At 40.6% G+C, this 15896-nt stretch overlaps 3 protein-coding genes across 3 annotated transcripts; all 3 read right to left on the reverse strand.

Annotated features, from left to right (window-relative positions):
• Positions 1–1686: 1686 nt before the first annotated feature.
• susd4 (sushi domain containing 4) lies at positions 1687–7179 on the reverse strand. Its single transcript, XM_062523491.1, has 8 exons — positions 6727–7179; positions 4753–4956; positions 4468–4641; positions 4145–4333; positions 3539–3730; positions 3224–3368; positions 2553–2941; positions 1687–1963 (listed from the first exon to the last, which is right to left on the reverse strand). Exons 1-8 carry the CDS (start codon positions 6851–6853, stop codon positions 1926–1928), a joined length of 1458 nt encoding a protein of 485 aa, XP_062379475.1. The 5' UTR covers positions 6854–7179; the 3' UTR covers positions 1687–1925.
• Positions 7180–11414: 4235 nt separating this feature from the next.
• Positions 11415–13610, reverse strand: LOC134067758 (thrombomodulin). Its single transcript, XM_062523185.1, has one exon. The coding sequence runs from the start codon at positions 13441–13443 to the stop codon at positions 12331–12333; it is 1113 nt and encodes a 370-aa protein (XP_062379169.1). The 5' UTR covers positions 13444–13610; the 3' UTR covers positions 11415–12330.
• Positions 13611–13743: 133 nt separating this feature from the next.
• LOC134067757 (complement component C1q receptor) lies at positions 13744–15579 on the reverse strand. Its single transcript, XM_062523184.1, has 2 exons — positions 15468–15579; positions 13744–15256 (listed from the first exon to the last, which is right to left on the reverse strand). Exon 2 carries the CDS (start codon positions 15250–15252, stop codon positions 14032–14034), a length of 1221 nt encoding a protein of 406 aa, XP_062379168.1. The 5' UTR covers positions 15253–15256; positions 15468–15579; the 3' UTR covers positions 13744–14031.
• Positions 15580–15896: the final 317 nt, after the last annotated feature.

Consider the following 15896-nt stretch of genomic DNA (forward strand, 5'->3'; position numbering starts at 1 on the left):
AAGGCAGTTAGCTCTCGTCCAGATCCAACGTCAAGCTAGGGTAGCCTATTACAAGGTGTTTGTTTTCTTGAAATGTCTTCTTGCTGCTCTATTGACCCTTAAAGGATGTACGGTTTATAAAGCGAGACGATTTAGGAGGCAGGAAGTGCTGCTATTTTGTTCCATTGAAAAACCCCTTTATGATTCATCTTAGTAACTATACGATCTTTGATGTAGCCTTCATGATCATTAGCATTTTTGCTTATCTTTCAGTCTTTTAGGGGAAATCTCCTGTTGCTATTTTCCCTTATGTCCTGTTCCTAATAATTACAGAGGAAGACTGTCGGAGGAAATGGAAAAGCCTGCGGGACCAGTTTATCAAGGAGCAGAGACGCCACGCCATGGGCAACAGTAGTCGGAAATGGAAATACACTGACCAGATGGCTTTCCTCACACCGTTCATTCAGTCCCGCTCCTCCATGTCCAATTTCTCAGTTGTGGAACCCGACGATGACAGAGATGACGACAAGGAAATGAATAACAACACGGGGCATGTCAGCCAAAAGATGAGAGGAGACCTGAGGGATGCAGAAACACCTCCCAACTTCCCAGTCAGCAGTGCGCTGTGGTCTGGTCAGAAGAGGTGGGAACTCAATGGACAAGAAGGCAATGAGGACGAGATGTTTCTCTTGAGTCTCCTTCCCCACCTGAAGAAGCTACCCTATGAGAAGAAGTGTGCGGTCAAATTGAAGTTCCACCAGCTTCTTTATGAAGCAGAATTCCAGTAGCAAGAGGACCCAACATTATCTTTTGTATCAGAAGTTTGAAATTAATTTTTTTAACAATTGTATAAAGACTGCTGGGTATTCGTTCCAAGATACTGTGTATGGAAATGCTTGGAACTTTGGAAGAGGGGCAAAACGAATGACAGTGTGTCCATCCATATCCATGATGCCAGTGCTGCAGCCTAGTTTTAGCTTCATATCTTCAGTTGTTGGCCCATCGTTTTTTCTTGTTTGAAAGTGTTACACCCAACTGTTACTGTGTTCATAAACCTTAAAGATTGAAGCATGTTTTTCCTTCACATTTTTAAACCTCTTATACTGTGAGGTTTTTTTTTTTGTTGTAAGTAGCTTTGTCTGCAATGCAATTAGTTGTTTGAAACCATCTCTGACATTCAGGTGTTTATCCTCTGGACATTTTTGGAAACTATTTAAGACACTTTTGTAACAGTGCATTGAGTAATTGCACAACTTATAATAGCATTATTTTAATTTTACATTGTTAATGTAGAAACAAAAATCTGTTTTTGTTTAATCACGTATAGCCAGACCCACTTGGATCAAAACCATCTCAATCTCATGTGGAGTCACGCATTGTCTCAAGTGATTGCCAGGATTTACCAATATGTCCCACATTAGAACAGCCTGTCCGCATTGCTTCGTGGTCTTTTCAGTTACGCATGCATGCAGTTAATGGCTGCCATGCTGTTTCCCATCCGTCATTTAAATTTCTTAATGAGTCATGTTTTTTTGCACCTGATGTCTTGTTCAATCCAGAATTATTTGAAAGGAGAATGTAGATGAAATGCTGTCCATTATAATTTTAAATGTAATAAAGTTATATATTACACTGATTTAAAGGTAATCTGTCGCGTTGCATACATTACAAGAAAGTTTAATGACTGACTAAACAGTATAGGGAATTGATCCAAGGTGTTCAACAAGTCAAAATTTGAACTTGAGGTTGTTTTATTGCTAATTTCTCTTTGATACATAACTTTTTACTTTGCGTTCCATTGTGCACTTTTGTGATAACGCCACAAAATGTATTGCCAGAAAGAGGGAACAGTCTTGTGTGGTAAACCAATACATTTGCCTTGTGAGTCCTGTAATTACGGCATTAGAAATGTAACAATTAAAAGTCCGTTTAGAGTCATCTGGGCATCAGCTCTCATCGGTTCCATCTTCTACCAGAGGAATTTCTGGAAAGAGGAAAACTGGTAAGAACAAACATCACAGAATGTAGGTGGTCGCTCTGTAAAGCTTGGAAAAACCTGTAAAAAAAATGCTCAAACATGATAAATGCTTTTGTAGAAGTTGTCTTAATATTTCTTCAAATTATGCAAATTTTATGAAAATTATTCTCTAGGGTGTATTAAATAAAGCAACTGTACCGGAACAATATTCATCTGAATGCAACACATACAATTTCAGAACATTAGTGTCAAGAAGAGTCAGTGAGGCAGTTACACAGATTTACATGTAAATTAGTTTGGCCTAATGTAAGTACTTTAACCTTGAATTTTTTTATGGCAGGCACAATATACAGATGCACTGGGAAATCCATATTTTCTGGTGAACTACATGTAAAGCCTACCTTACACCGACAGACTCTGACAAGATTTGGGAAAGATTCTTGAAAGATTGTAGTCTTTTAACTAATGCCCCTCATTTAAGCTTTACTCAAAAGACTACAATCTTTCAAGAATCTTTCCCAAATCTTGTCAAAGTCTGTCAGTGTAAGGTAGGCTTAATTTGAGTAGCCATGGGATGGTAGGTAACAGAACTTACCATCTGCAATATCAACACTGGGGCTAGTGGAGGCCGTCTCCTCTATTGAGGAGACCATGTTGGTTCTCTCTGAGGGGTTATTCATTCCGCCAGCATTGGACGATGACGCCTGGGTGCTCTGGACACATTCGGAGTTGTCTGAAAAGCTCTCGTAGGTCTCACATTCACTGGTGTCTATGGGAGCTCTGCTCGGAGTCTCGCTGTGTCCCGGGTACTCAGGCGGCTGGGGCTCCTCCGCCTGCAGTATGTCCTCCAGGCTGACGGGGGGCGCAATCCTCTGGGGTGGAGGGAGGGCTGCGCTGCCTACTGCCTCCTCATAGGTAGGAAGCAGCACTGGGACACCATCCACTACCACAATGTTCTGGTCTCTGAGATCCTGGTCTTGATCCCTATTCAGATAAGAGTATAAGGCCAGTGTTACTGTAAATGATATTTGGCTTGCCAATGAAGCACCAAACATAGGGTGCCTCTCATTAGTATTTTTATCTAGCCTCGGTCCTCATTCCCACTGATCTAGATAAAGAATGCAGGGGCGGCAACAATGGGATAGTCTATCCAGTGTTCGTTATAGATCAGTGGGAACAAGCCGGAGGACTGAAGAAGGAAGGAAGGGAGGATGGATAAAAAGACAAATGAGAGGCGCCCATAGTGGAAGTATAGTCATTCCTTACCGTAGGCTCCACTGAGGCTTGCACTGGAACTGCGTCACCTTTACGATCATCACCAGGAGCAGAGCCAGCAGAACACCAGAGGCCGTGAACGCCCCCACACGCCACTTGGTCAGCAGGCTGTCCTGAAAGCCAGGCCAGGTAGGTTCTACAGCAGGGGGGGGGGGAAAAACAGTTGTACTTTCTAAAACAGGCTACAGTAATACCCAGTAATGTCTTGCATAAATCAAATAATAATGTATGATATTTTAATGACATATTAATTAATGGAGATTGTGTTGCCTTTTCCAACAGGAGAAGTGTACAGTGTTCCCGTACCTGTCTTAATGCAATGGACATGCAGGTGAGGAAACCACTCTCCGTATTGACACGTTATGTACTTGTAATCATTTGCTAGGGAGTAGCCGGGGTCACAGTAGAACTCCACCACTGTCCCGTGGATGTACCGATCACAAGGTTGTGGATGACACATGTAATCTCCGTGCTCAAGCATAGGGGGCAGCGGACACACTGCCACGGAGGAGAAGAATTCAACACATTTAGAAAGCGTAGAACAAATATTATTTTGACATCTGTTCTATTAGTTGTGAATGATTTTTTTTTTTTTTTGTGGATTTATTTAAATACTTTAATGTTAACCTACCTACACCATCTTAACCCTACACATTTTGACAACAGATCAGAAATGTTAGTCTGTGTGTTATAGTCTAGGCTATCATTGTTTTTTGTTGGTATTTTTTATTGACTATTGAAGTTTGTACAACAATGCTTTAAAACTAAACAAAAACAAACAACACACACACACACACACACACACACACACACACACACACACACACACACACACACACACACACACACACACACACACACACACACCACACCCACACCCACACACACACCCACACACACACACACTCTTACCCTCCACGTCAAGGCATCTGGGTGGTGTACTCGACCAGATGAGGTTATACATGCATTCCATAATCTCTGCACCCTCTAGTTTGTAACCAGGGAAACAGTGGTATTGCACCACAGTTCCAACCGGAACAGAAAACTGTGTTTCTGACAGGTTCATGTAGCTATGTGGGTTGATCAGTGGACGCAAGCAGCCTGCGAGGAAGAGAGATTGAGATGTTAAGATGTAAAATCCTCTGCCTGATGTCACCTCTTAGATGTTGAATATGTAGAATGTACAGACACATTCTGGAGGGATGAAATGGATTTGTCGTTGGAAATAGAAACACCTTGACAAGTGGGTTGATTATCCCACAACCCGTCATCCTGACAGATAGACACCATGTTGTCCATATCAGGGTAGCGAATCTGAAAGCCCTCATGGCAGCTAACACTTAGGATGTCTCCAGGTCTGTAGGTGTGATTGGACACATTTGCATCTTCTATATAGGGAGGAAGACAATCTATGGAAGAAAAAGGAAGAAAAGGACAGTCAGGAACCAATGCCGCTTAAAATAGCTTACCTCATTTAAATCGCATTAGTAGAGGGGGGAAATCATATGATATGCACCGACCTTCTTGTAGACACACTGGTCTATGGCTTGGTCTCCAGCCAACTGATCCATTATTGAATCGGGCGCAAACAATCTTCGCTGGTCCCTTGAGTCGGAACCCGTCCATGCAGCGGTACCTGGCCACTGCATTAAGATAGAATACACCTGAACTTGGCGTCCGGCTGCCATGTTCAATGAAGCCAGGGTCCCCACAGAACTGCTGACCTACAGAACACACAAAACACACACTTCGGGTAACATGTTAATTTAAACTAATTATAAAAGTAAAATATGTAATACTACCCTATCATGAATATACGTGCTTTTCAGTCACATGGTTGGTGCAGGCTCTTTTTATCAACTTGGCAATAACACTAATGTGAGTCTCTTAAACAAGCTGACACATCTTTTTGCATTGATTTTTGCAATGCCTTATTTTCTCTGTGAAAATGACTTGAATTATTCACTTGAGTTCAGTCAGTGCAAAATACACTTGAATGAATTTTAAGGCAGAGCTGGTCAAGTGGATTATTTGATTTTATACTCAAGGTTCACATATGGCCTTCTTGGCTTCTCACTATGCTGTAACCGAGTTGATGCACCTGCTGTGTTAAAGCTCTGAAGCAGGTCTTCCTCTTCAGGTCAGAATACTTGTGCTTGCTATTTCACCTCGAAATGAGCTTTTATTGCCAGTATTTTATTGTTGAAAACCTGTTCAACATTCAGCTGTACTCTTCGTCAGCTGACCAGGGAGAGGTCTTCCTTGCACCCTATCACTGGAACAACCTTCTCAGGGATGCAGACAGTATTGAGATTTCAACATGGAGATTAGAAACACATATTTTTTTTTCAAATCAGTATGGCCTGCTGTCAAATCCATCAACTGTATAATACCCTCTCTTTAAGTATTTTTGATGTGATTACTTTCAATACAATTTTTCTTTATTTAAGTTCCTTTTTAAAAATTATATTGTATTTGATTGAAGTGGTTATGGTTTATTTGGTGCTTTAGGTCTTTTTCACAGGGTGACGTGACAGGGGGAAAGTTAATTAAGTCTGAAGTCATGAAAACCTTTTCTAACCCATCTACCATGATGTGCTTTCTTTTACAAGTAAAGCAACGCACAGCACTCTGACCAAAGGTCAGCACCCTGTCAGGTTGTCTGTCATGGGGTTTTCAAGTGACCTATTCATTTGTCACAGATTGAGCCAAGCATGTTTTCAAAATAATGTTGAATGCGCAGCACACAGTTTGAGGTGGCTAATTTATCAAGTGAGAGAAGAGAGACCCCTAGGGCCCAGCAGCCTTTTCTTACACCTGAGCCTTTGAACCTTAGCCCTTAATTAATTACAACATATACTTCAAAGTGAAATCCCACTACAGTACACTGTATATAACGGGTCTCAGGAATGGCAGCTTCCCCTTTCTGAAATATTGATGAAGTAGGGCCTATTTTATGCTGCAATTTAATTTTATTTAACCACGTCCCTTTGCAATTCCTTTTCTGCTTTGCCACTGTTCTAAGATGTCTGTAATATGCTGACCTACATAGGTAATAAAAATTCTGCTGACGCTGGTCAATGTATTAAGGTTATCAGTGTTATTCTGTGTATTTGTTTATGGTTACATTTAGGGTTATCTTATAGAAAGGACACTTAATATATGTTACTTTTATCAGATTGTCTGAACTAGCAGGCCTATTTCTGATACTGTGGGCAAGCTCTTGTTTGAGACCATTGATAGTGCCAGTGCAAGACCTTCCAACCCTTCAAACAACACACTCTCAGCACTGTCTTGATTTGCGGATAGAGATCACATCATTCACCATAACCACAATCACTGTCCCAGGTAAATCACACGATTAACAACGTAATGCAATGGCATAGGCTGCAGCATGCATATTTTGCTTATTGTCGAGCACCCCATCGATTATCGTCTTCAATCTGTAACCTGCCTACCCTACACCCTGGAATAGCACAGCCAAAGAGCCTTACCTACGGTTACGTCTGAAGCTGTCAACACTTCATGTAGAAGAATAGCTGCGACCAAACAAAACTGTATTCGGAGAAGGTTGCATCGAAATAAAAACGGTTCTTTTGGCATACTGACATGATGATACATATTTCACCATGTATAGAATCCGCCTAAATTCAAGTTAAAACATAACGAAGGCGGTGATATCTGGCAGAAGAGCTCGGAATTCCGCAAGCTTGGAGCTCCCATATACGCGACGGAGTGATCCCGGGCATATTTACAGCTCTGTTTTTATAGTAATTCAAGTTTGAACGCGAAACATCTACAAGACCTTTGGAACCAGTATACGGGAAGCAATGATATAATTTCATACTCTATCGGCCGAAGGAAAATGCGTCATCCCCACAATACTGCATCCGTGCTCCACCCCTCACCAAAGCAAGGTTGAACCACTGAAATCAACGACTAGTGGGCTGCAGATGAGTGCTTATCACACGTTGCGTAGCGCCGCTATTCAGCTAAAAGTAGCTAAAGTCCTCCTCACAAAGCCTTTGTAGTTTTGCACGAGCACGGGCGCACGCGCGCGCGAACACACACGCACGCACACACACAATTCTGTCACTCTTGGGTGCTATACTTTATGGGAACATCAGACATTGTGACTGCAAGAGCGTCTGATGTGTTTCACCTAAAATGACTAGGCATAGGCCTATGAAAGTTCTGCTTTTCTGTAAATTAATGGGTATCCATAGGCAATTAACAACTGACAAGTTAATGTGATCTTATTTAGCCTATGCAATGCCCCAATCAGTGCTCTTATTTTTATTTTACATATCTTCTTTATTGCAATACATTAATGCAGTACATTGCATAATTTATTTTAACTTAATATTTTTTTTTACTCAAGTCTGTCAGCATTAGTTTCACACTTAGGTCTGTGTGTGTGTGTGTGTGTGTGTGTGTGTGTGTGTGTGTGTGTGTGTGTGTGTGTGTGTGTGTGTGTGTGTGAGAGAGAGAGAGAGAGAGAGAGAGATGTACAGTATACTTTTAATCTGGGGAATGTGTGTGTGTGTGTGTGTGTGAGAGAGATGAGAGAGAAAGGTGTGATGCATGGGAGTGCACTTTCTTGCACGTGTGTGTGTGTGTGTGTGCATGCATGCGTGTGTGTTGCTCAGAGATCAGGAATGTCGTTGGGACTCTGGGAGGGCATGGTGGGAGTTTCCTGTGCTCTTCATCAGGAAGGCCCTGCCCCTGCCCCTGAACACTGAACACAGGCCAAGGCTGAGTCTCCTCTCCTCTCTGAAGTTTCTAACCTGAAGGGTGTGACTCACTGGCATCCTGACATCCTTCAAGTGCGGATGTAGCCGGCTGGGATGCTGGAAAGGGAGTCCAGCCTGAGAACGGAACCTGAGGCCTGGAACAAGTGTTGTGCTGAGTGCACCAGCTGTTCTGTAGCCCGTAAAGCAAATGGCATCTTCCTCATCAGCGTTAGTAGAGTAGGTACTGTATCTGCCCAATTGTTTGATTAGCTTCTGCTTAATTACACGAAACAACATCTGGTGTTCAAGTTTGATCTGCTAAATGCATCACAACTGTCACCAGATAGAGATTATTCCTTGTAATAGAGAGTAGAGTTTAGACAACGGACCAAGTTAACCAAATAATTTGTAATCAAATTAGCCAACAGGGGGGCGAGAAGAAAATGGAAAAGAGCAATTAAGATAACATCAGTATAGGCTTACTGTATCATAATAATGATTTTGTCATTTAATAATAATGGATTGAAGTATATGACGACCAATGGATATCTGAGTGGGTCATCATGTTTTATAGTAACATCAAAGATCCTTGATTACTTTAACCCTCTCTGTTAACGTAGTCTGAAACCATTCTGGGGTGCATTTCTCAAAACCATTGTTGCTACCCTGTTAGCAACTTAGTTGGTTGGCAATGGGAAATTGCATGTAGACGGTTGGCAATGGGAAATTGCATTGCAACCGACAAAGTTGCTAACTTTGGTTTTGGGAAGCGCCCCTAGAATGGTTGGTTACGTTTAGTTGTTAGGCTATTGTTAATTAACTAACATTTCGTTTTGATCCCAAGTTAAAATTTGAATAATGTCAATTTGTAACACTGGATAGAAACACGCAGATATTGCATATTTTAGTGGCACATTTTCATGAACAGGCATGTAAATGTATAATATGCATATGAGCTGAATGGAAACCCACTGCCTATTTAGCCTTTTGGATAATGTGATTTACTTGTGGTAGGCCTAGTTTACCAATACATCATGCACATGTTATCTTGTTATAATTGTAATAGTCTTATTATCCCATGTTAGATTGGCCACTGTCACATTACACATTAAAATATGTGCACTTACAAATGTAGCCTACATTTAATTGTTTTCTATGTATTTTTCATTGTTTTACATGGGGAACAGCGACTGGAAAAGTTGTGAACTGAGAGTGATGGGAAGAATGCACCCAGCAGTAGAGTCTGGGCCTGAAGCCTGACTGTATCCCACAAAGAGCTCATGGTCCAGTCTTGAATATCAACAGTCAGCATCGACAGAGGTGAGTAACAACTGCATAAACTACTTCACATGAGGACTGTATGAGCAATCCATATTTAGCCTACTTACAAGGAAAATAGTCAGGGAGCCATGGGGTCAGACCTGCTTTTGTCGGATAAAGTTTTTTTTTTTTTGCAGAATCTAGTAGACTAGGGGTACCTCTGTAAGATTTAAGAGGGTGCCCGGTGATATCCCTTGGGCAATTTCATATATTAAGCCTTTCTTGTCCAATGTGTTAACTATGAGGCAGATATTACTACAGGTGAATAGTGTAAAAAAAATAACAAGCAGATATCATATGAAACTTCACCAGTTGATTACTTAGATCAATATGAAAAATAAATGTATAACAAGTTTTCTGAAATTTAATGTTTGAATATGCAAATGAGGTATGATGTAATTAAATATGCGCTGATTTGCATAAACTTAAAAAGATCAAATCTGAACATTGGATAAAGCCAGTTTCAATTTGTTTCTTTTAATTTTGTTGACATAAGAGATTACAAGTATTTTAGAGAGGGAATTAAGGATATCTCATTTAGTTATTCAGTAAATCAGAAAATACTATACCAGCCTTTAAAAAATCAATTTTCGCCATGTTTTTTGGAATAAAATGTCATGTATATCAGGCTAAGAATAATATATCAACAAACCCCTCTGCAAAAAACCTTCTAAACATGGTTAGGTATAAGACTGAAAAGTGTGTTGTATGTAGATGCTTGTGAGGTGGAGATTTTGTTCTCAGAGTGAGAGAGGATCCATATATCCGCCTTATAGTCAACACATTGGACAGGAAAGGCTTAAATATACGAAATTGCCCAAGGGATATCACCGAGCACCCTCTTAAATCTTAAAGAGGTACCCCTAGTCTACTAGATTCTGCAAAAAAAAAAGAAACTTTAACCGACAAAACCAGGTTCACCTAAATTATGGCATTTGGCTGCCGGACTAAAACAAACCGTGAATATACTGGACAGTCTTTGCGTCTCATTTCTAAAACCTGGCTCTCGTGAAATGTGCACAACTGAGTTTTTTGTAAATATGGTGACCAACATGTCTGCATTTTGTCCCATTACTGTACACAGGTTGTCAGCTGTCAGCAATTAAAATTAGATAAATCCATGACCATCTCATATGTTTTCCTTCTCTTTCTCCACATATCAACTGTCAGCAACGTGCCAATACCAGTGGGCCAGGATTGAAGACAAGTCTACTATGGACGTTGTAAGCTCTGTGCCTGTATTACAAGCCAAATCAACATAGCAAACTTTGTCATTGTTTCTGTTTCTGTTACTGTAAACACTAATTTATTCACAGGGTGGGTATAGAAGTCAAACCTTTCCACAATTGATTGTCAACTTATGAAATTTACAGTGGTGTTAAAGATTGTTAACTATTTAAATACCTCATACAGTAACATGAAGATTTAGTACATAATTGCTAATTAATAAGACAATATCTGATTGGGGGATGATATGGGCATATGTCTGTTTTCTTTTGTTGTGGTCAATTGACTTACTGTAAAAGTATTTTTGAAAAAGCTAATGTGTGTCATTTCTAATGGTAAAGAGTAATAAAACACTTATATATTATCTATAAATGTCATGGGATTTATTAAATGATTTATATTGAATCATTTACCGCAACTGGAAATTTGCGGTAAGTGTATTATTTACTGTAAAATAAAACTAAAGTAAAGCCATCAAACTGCACAATAAAATTGCGGTAAGGGATCTTACTGTACACACAAATTGCGGTAAGGGCATCATACTGTACACTACAATTGTGGTAAGGGTCTCTACTGTACACCACAATTGCGGTAAGGGTATCAATTACCGGAAAACACATCTACTGTAGGCTACTGTAGAAGACTACTTACAGTAACTCACTGGCAACTGAGTTACTGTAAAAATACAATAAAAAGTCTAACAGTGTAGCTGCTGTCTGAAGACATGGAGCAATGAGAGAAAATGTTATGTGGTATCATTGTATGAGAATACTATACCTCCATCGGTGCTTTCTGATCAATCCACATGATCAAGTTCGCCTCTATTAGCAAGGCAGGTGACATTAGGTTGGAATTTTGGTTTTGTATTTTTGTTAACCCAGAAATCATGCAGAGGCTTTATTAAGGCTGCACGTATGATTTGACATTCAGTAAACACAACATCAGGTTACACTGCACTGTACTTTATTGACCTACTGTACTGACTTAAGTCTGAGGAATAGCTCATCAAAATTTCTTCAATACATTACTATTCAGTTAAAGTGTTCATTTTCATACATCATATTTTACTCAATGTATCATAATTATAACAACAAAACACGTCTGCAAACCAGTAACTCCCAAGCAAATATTATAATTACATGACCAATGTAGAGCAACTGCCATGGTCACCTAATCACAAGTTTTAAACAGATCAAAATACATACATTTCTCTGAAAAATAACCATTAAAAAATCTGAAACGTGTCAATCCAGGATTTGAAGGCCATGCCATGTACTGTACACACTTGGCTACTTTCCGTCTCACACTGTTTTCAATTGAACATATTTTGCATATAGTCAGACATTTAAAATTTAAGGCACTGCCTTTCCTGAATGTACCAACGTTCAAGGAGGACACTAATCGCTCTAATGTGGCATTAGAGTAATGCTCTGGTAAGGTTACCTTCTTAGTTGGATATATAAAATATAACAAACACAACATAAATACTGTATATTCAGTATTTGACGATGATTCACCTAAACTGATGGATAATATTTAAGACAGTAGACCCGTGCTCAATAGAAATCCTGAAAAGATCTTTGACAGAATAATTCTCCACCAATGCACTGAAATCCAGCAATGCAAGTCTTTTGGAAAATACATATGGACCAACACATCAAAGGCGTGAGGAGTGAATAAAATGAGATATAAAGAACAACAAAAGAGAAATTAAATAAACATGAAAAATATAAGAATGAGCTCATGACCCTGTGTAGTCAGATGAGTTGTTACACAGCTGTTGTAGAACCTCTTACGCAAAGGTGCTAACAAGACTCTTCAGCTATAACTGCTTTGCATACAATCTCCATCAGATGTTGAACTGATGTTGGGCTCGTCCATTTTTTGTTTCCAGTAACGTACAAAAAACATAACTGCGACAGTGCCCGCCAAGATGAAAAGTACGATACCAACGACCTTGCCTGGGGCTCCTGCAGAGGCAGGGCCCGTAGTGTAATTTACCGACGGTGTGTGAATGTCACTATTAGCTGGCAAGTCAATAGGCCTACTCTCATCAAACTCGCATTTATCCTTGCCCACAAGTCTGAAACCATCTCTGCATGAACACTCGTAATCACCGAGCGTGTTAAAACAATAGTGATCATGTTCACAACCATATTGTTCACATTCATTGATATCCAAACATTTTTTTTGGGTTGCCATGTCGTCTTGCACTATGTAACCTTTCGGGCATGTGCAGGAGCTTGTGCCCGCGCACTCTGCAGCGCAGCTTTCTGACTTACACGTTTGTTTACATAGCGTTTGATCTTCCTTATCGATTTCAAAGTTCCCCCAACACGAACACCTAAATCCATTTGCTTCCCCAACGCACTGATGTTCACACAGTTGTGAAGAACAGCCATCGGTGTCATTGTAAAAGATACTCAATGTTGGTTCCTCGAAATCTAAAAAGTCAAAGCATACGTCTTTTGGGACATTTTCACACAATAACCCATCGCTTTGGACAATACATGGTTTCTCAATCCATGTTAGGTCAGCAGAGATAGACACACAATTTGGACCGCACTCCCCCTCTTCGCTTCTCCAATTAGAAAACTCCTTGGTTTGCGAGCCAGATGTCCAGATGTACCCTCTCAAAGGCATATCATCACTTGACATACATAAATCGGGATGACGCAGACCTATCCAGAAATCCCCGCGCATATCCATGAGCAAGTCACTAACAAGATCACTCACAGCTTTCGATGACACTGTTATCAGTTGGCCTCCCATATTTTGGCATAGTTGGTTAGATGTCTGGAAATTGGAAGAAAACTTAAAAGCAGCGTTGCACACATCATTGTTACAAATGCATTTTCGTTGTACACCATCGCTCGAAAAAAGCAACGCAATGAAAAAAGCAAGCCTAACCGAAAAACAAAATAATTCCATTATTCGTGGATAGAGTTGTTCTGCTTGATACAAGCAATCGACCACGACCTGCCAGTAGCTTGCTATGAATCGAGCAAGAGCGCTGTGTGAACCATCCCTGACACTTCCTGAGATAAGGCCTGTAGAGGAAGGAAACACGTTTGTATTTGTCAGAGCAGAACGGGATATGAAGATTTCCCAATGGCGAAAGGATTTAACTGTTCTTAGACCATGAAATTAATATTTAATAATAATTTATACTGACTTGAACATTACGTTCCACTGAAATATGCTACTAATTAATGACTTGAATCATAAGTAATTAATTAATTAGCCTAGAGACTCTGTTTTATTCAGTGTTTATGTCAAAGATACACCTTATAAGAATTCCAGAATATCATCAACATGTTTGTGGTATAAATAAGTACAAGAGTTGCAGTAACAAAAAAAACTCGGTAGTTTTAATTCAAAGCGCATTCTTGTGCATTGAGGGCAGGTGCACAGCCACACCAAAGAATCAAGGCTAAACACTTATGTTTTTCACACTTACATTACCAAACACATGTACACAGTACACTGTCCCTAAATCAACGTGTTGCTGTTGAACATTCATGTCATTTCATGTATTTTCTCTGGCGTTGGTCCAAGACCTGAGGACACCCAACAATAACTGTCTGCCGTTGGGCTTGGCTTCTTCTTATGGCTCTTAGAACGATTACAACGGTAAATGACAATGACAGCAGTCAGAAAAATTAACATGATTAGCGGTATGACTGATGCTAAAACACAGACCAGCACCCACGAATTAATGACTGGCGCTTTATATACAGAGTCACTGCTGTTGCTAAGATCTCCAAATGGCGCGTGCGTAATGGAGTGGTTGGATGAACTTTTGGAAATAGAGGTAGGTGAGGAAGTAACCACTGGGTCGGTTGTAACCTGTGGCACTTGAAATGGACTCTGTGTGACCTTGGGGTATGGTGGCATATGCTCACTGGAAACTCCAGATTTGTCTGGGATGCAAGTTATTCCATTATCCGCCAATTTAAAATTTGGTCTGCAAGAGCACATATAACTCCCCACAGTATTTCTGCATTCATCTTCACAACGATTTGTCTTCAGATCGAGACATTCGTCAATGTCAACACATGACAAACCCCCGTCCGATGACTTGAACCCTGCGGAACAGTAACAGGAGAAGGACCCTAAAGAGTTCAGGCAACCTTGCTGGCATCTTGATTCCGTACACTCGTCGACATCTTGACACTGTCCATCCGCTGAGATAAAGCCCTCTCTACACTGACAGGTGTAACCTCCATTGGTGTTACGGCATATGTGCTCACCGCATGGATCTGCCACCGTACACTCATCGACATCATCACAGCTGATCTGATCGGCTGCCAATTGGAATCCATCTGGGCAGAGACACACGAATCCCGATGATTTAGTGAGGCAGTTGTATTTACATGGTGCAGACAGACATTCATTTTTAAGGATGCATGAGATTCCATCATCACCCAGTTGGTACCCGTCATTGCACCCACAGTGAACTCCTGTTTCATCTGCAACACAAAAATGTTCACATCCTCTTCTCCCGTTCTCACAGCTTGTTTTCCGATCATTGCAGAACGGACCCGGGGGTGTCCATGCAAAAACACCGTCTTTCTCTTGACAAAACGTATAAGCAGACTGACTGGAATCACATAATACCTCAGCGTATGTCCCATGGGGCCAACGAAGAAAGCCACTGTCTTGATTAAAAGGAGAGGTCGAAAAGGGGACAGTGTAACTTACAGTTGACGGTCTCATCGCCGATAGAGTTGGACACATTCCTCTGAAATAAAAGCGACACAGGTAAAAATGTTTTGTTTTGCAAGACGTGTCAATCCACTTAAGGTCAATGCTGGGTGATCTCTGAACTACAACACAACGTTCTGCAGTGCACGTGGTCTCTGGATCTTTTTCCCAGTTCGAATACTGGGAATCCTCTGCTCCTGAAATCCATTTAAAACCTTTTAAATTTAACATGGACAGGGTGCAGTTACCCTTTTGTAGCTGAAGTCCGATCCAAAACTTGATGTCTTTTTCGCTGAGCTGTGAGACAACGAATTCCACATCACTTAGTTCAGTTTTATCTCGAATAGTGGCTACGTCGCCTCCGAGGTCCTTACACTTCTCTGCAGTCTTTTGAAACGAAAGTCCCTGACTATACCAAGTGAAGCAAGCCTTTTCAGAGCAAACAGTTGCCGTTGGAGGAGAGTGTACTTCACACGCAACAAAAATGGGGCACAGTAGAAGCAACGACAACATTTTACCCTACCTAAAATAGTGGATAAATAGTCTTTAAAAATGACATATAGTCCAGCTAAGTTTGCAGCGCAGTGCTGGGAACCCAATGGTTAGCCTACTCGTCCAAGACACAATGATTGAATCGTATACAAAGTGCGACATCCTGTTTTTTGGATTACTTACAA

Source organism: Sardina pilchardus, chromosome 20 (genome assembly GCF_963854185.1).
Source record: "Sardina pilchardus chromosome 20, fSarPil1.1, whole genome shotgun sequence".
Classification (NCBI taxonomy): domain Eukaryota; kingdom Metazoa; phylum Chordata; class Actinopteri; order Clupeiformes; family Clupeidae; genus Sardina; species Sardina pilchardus.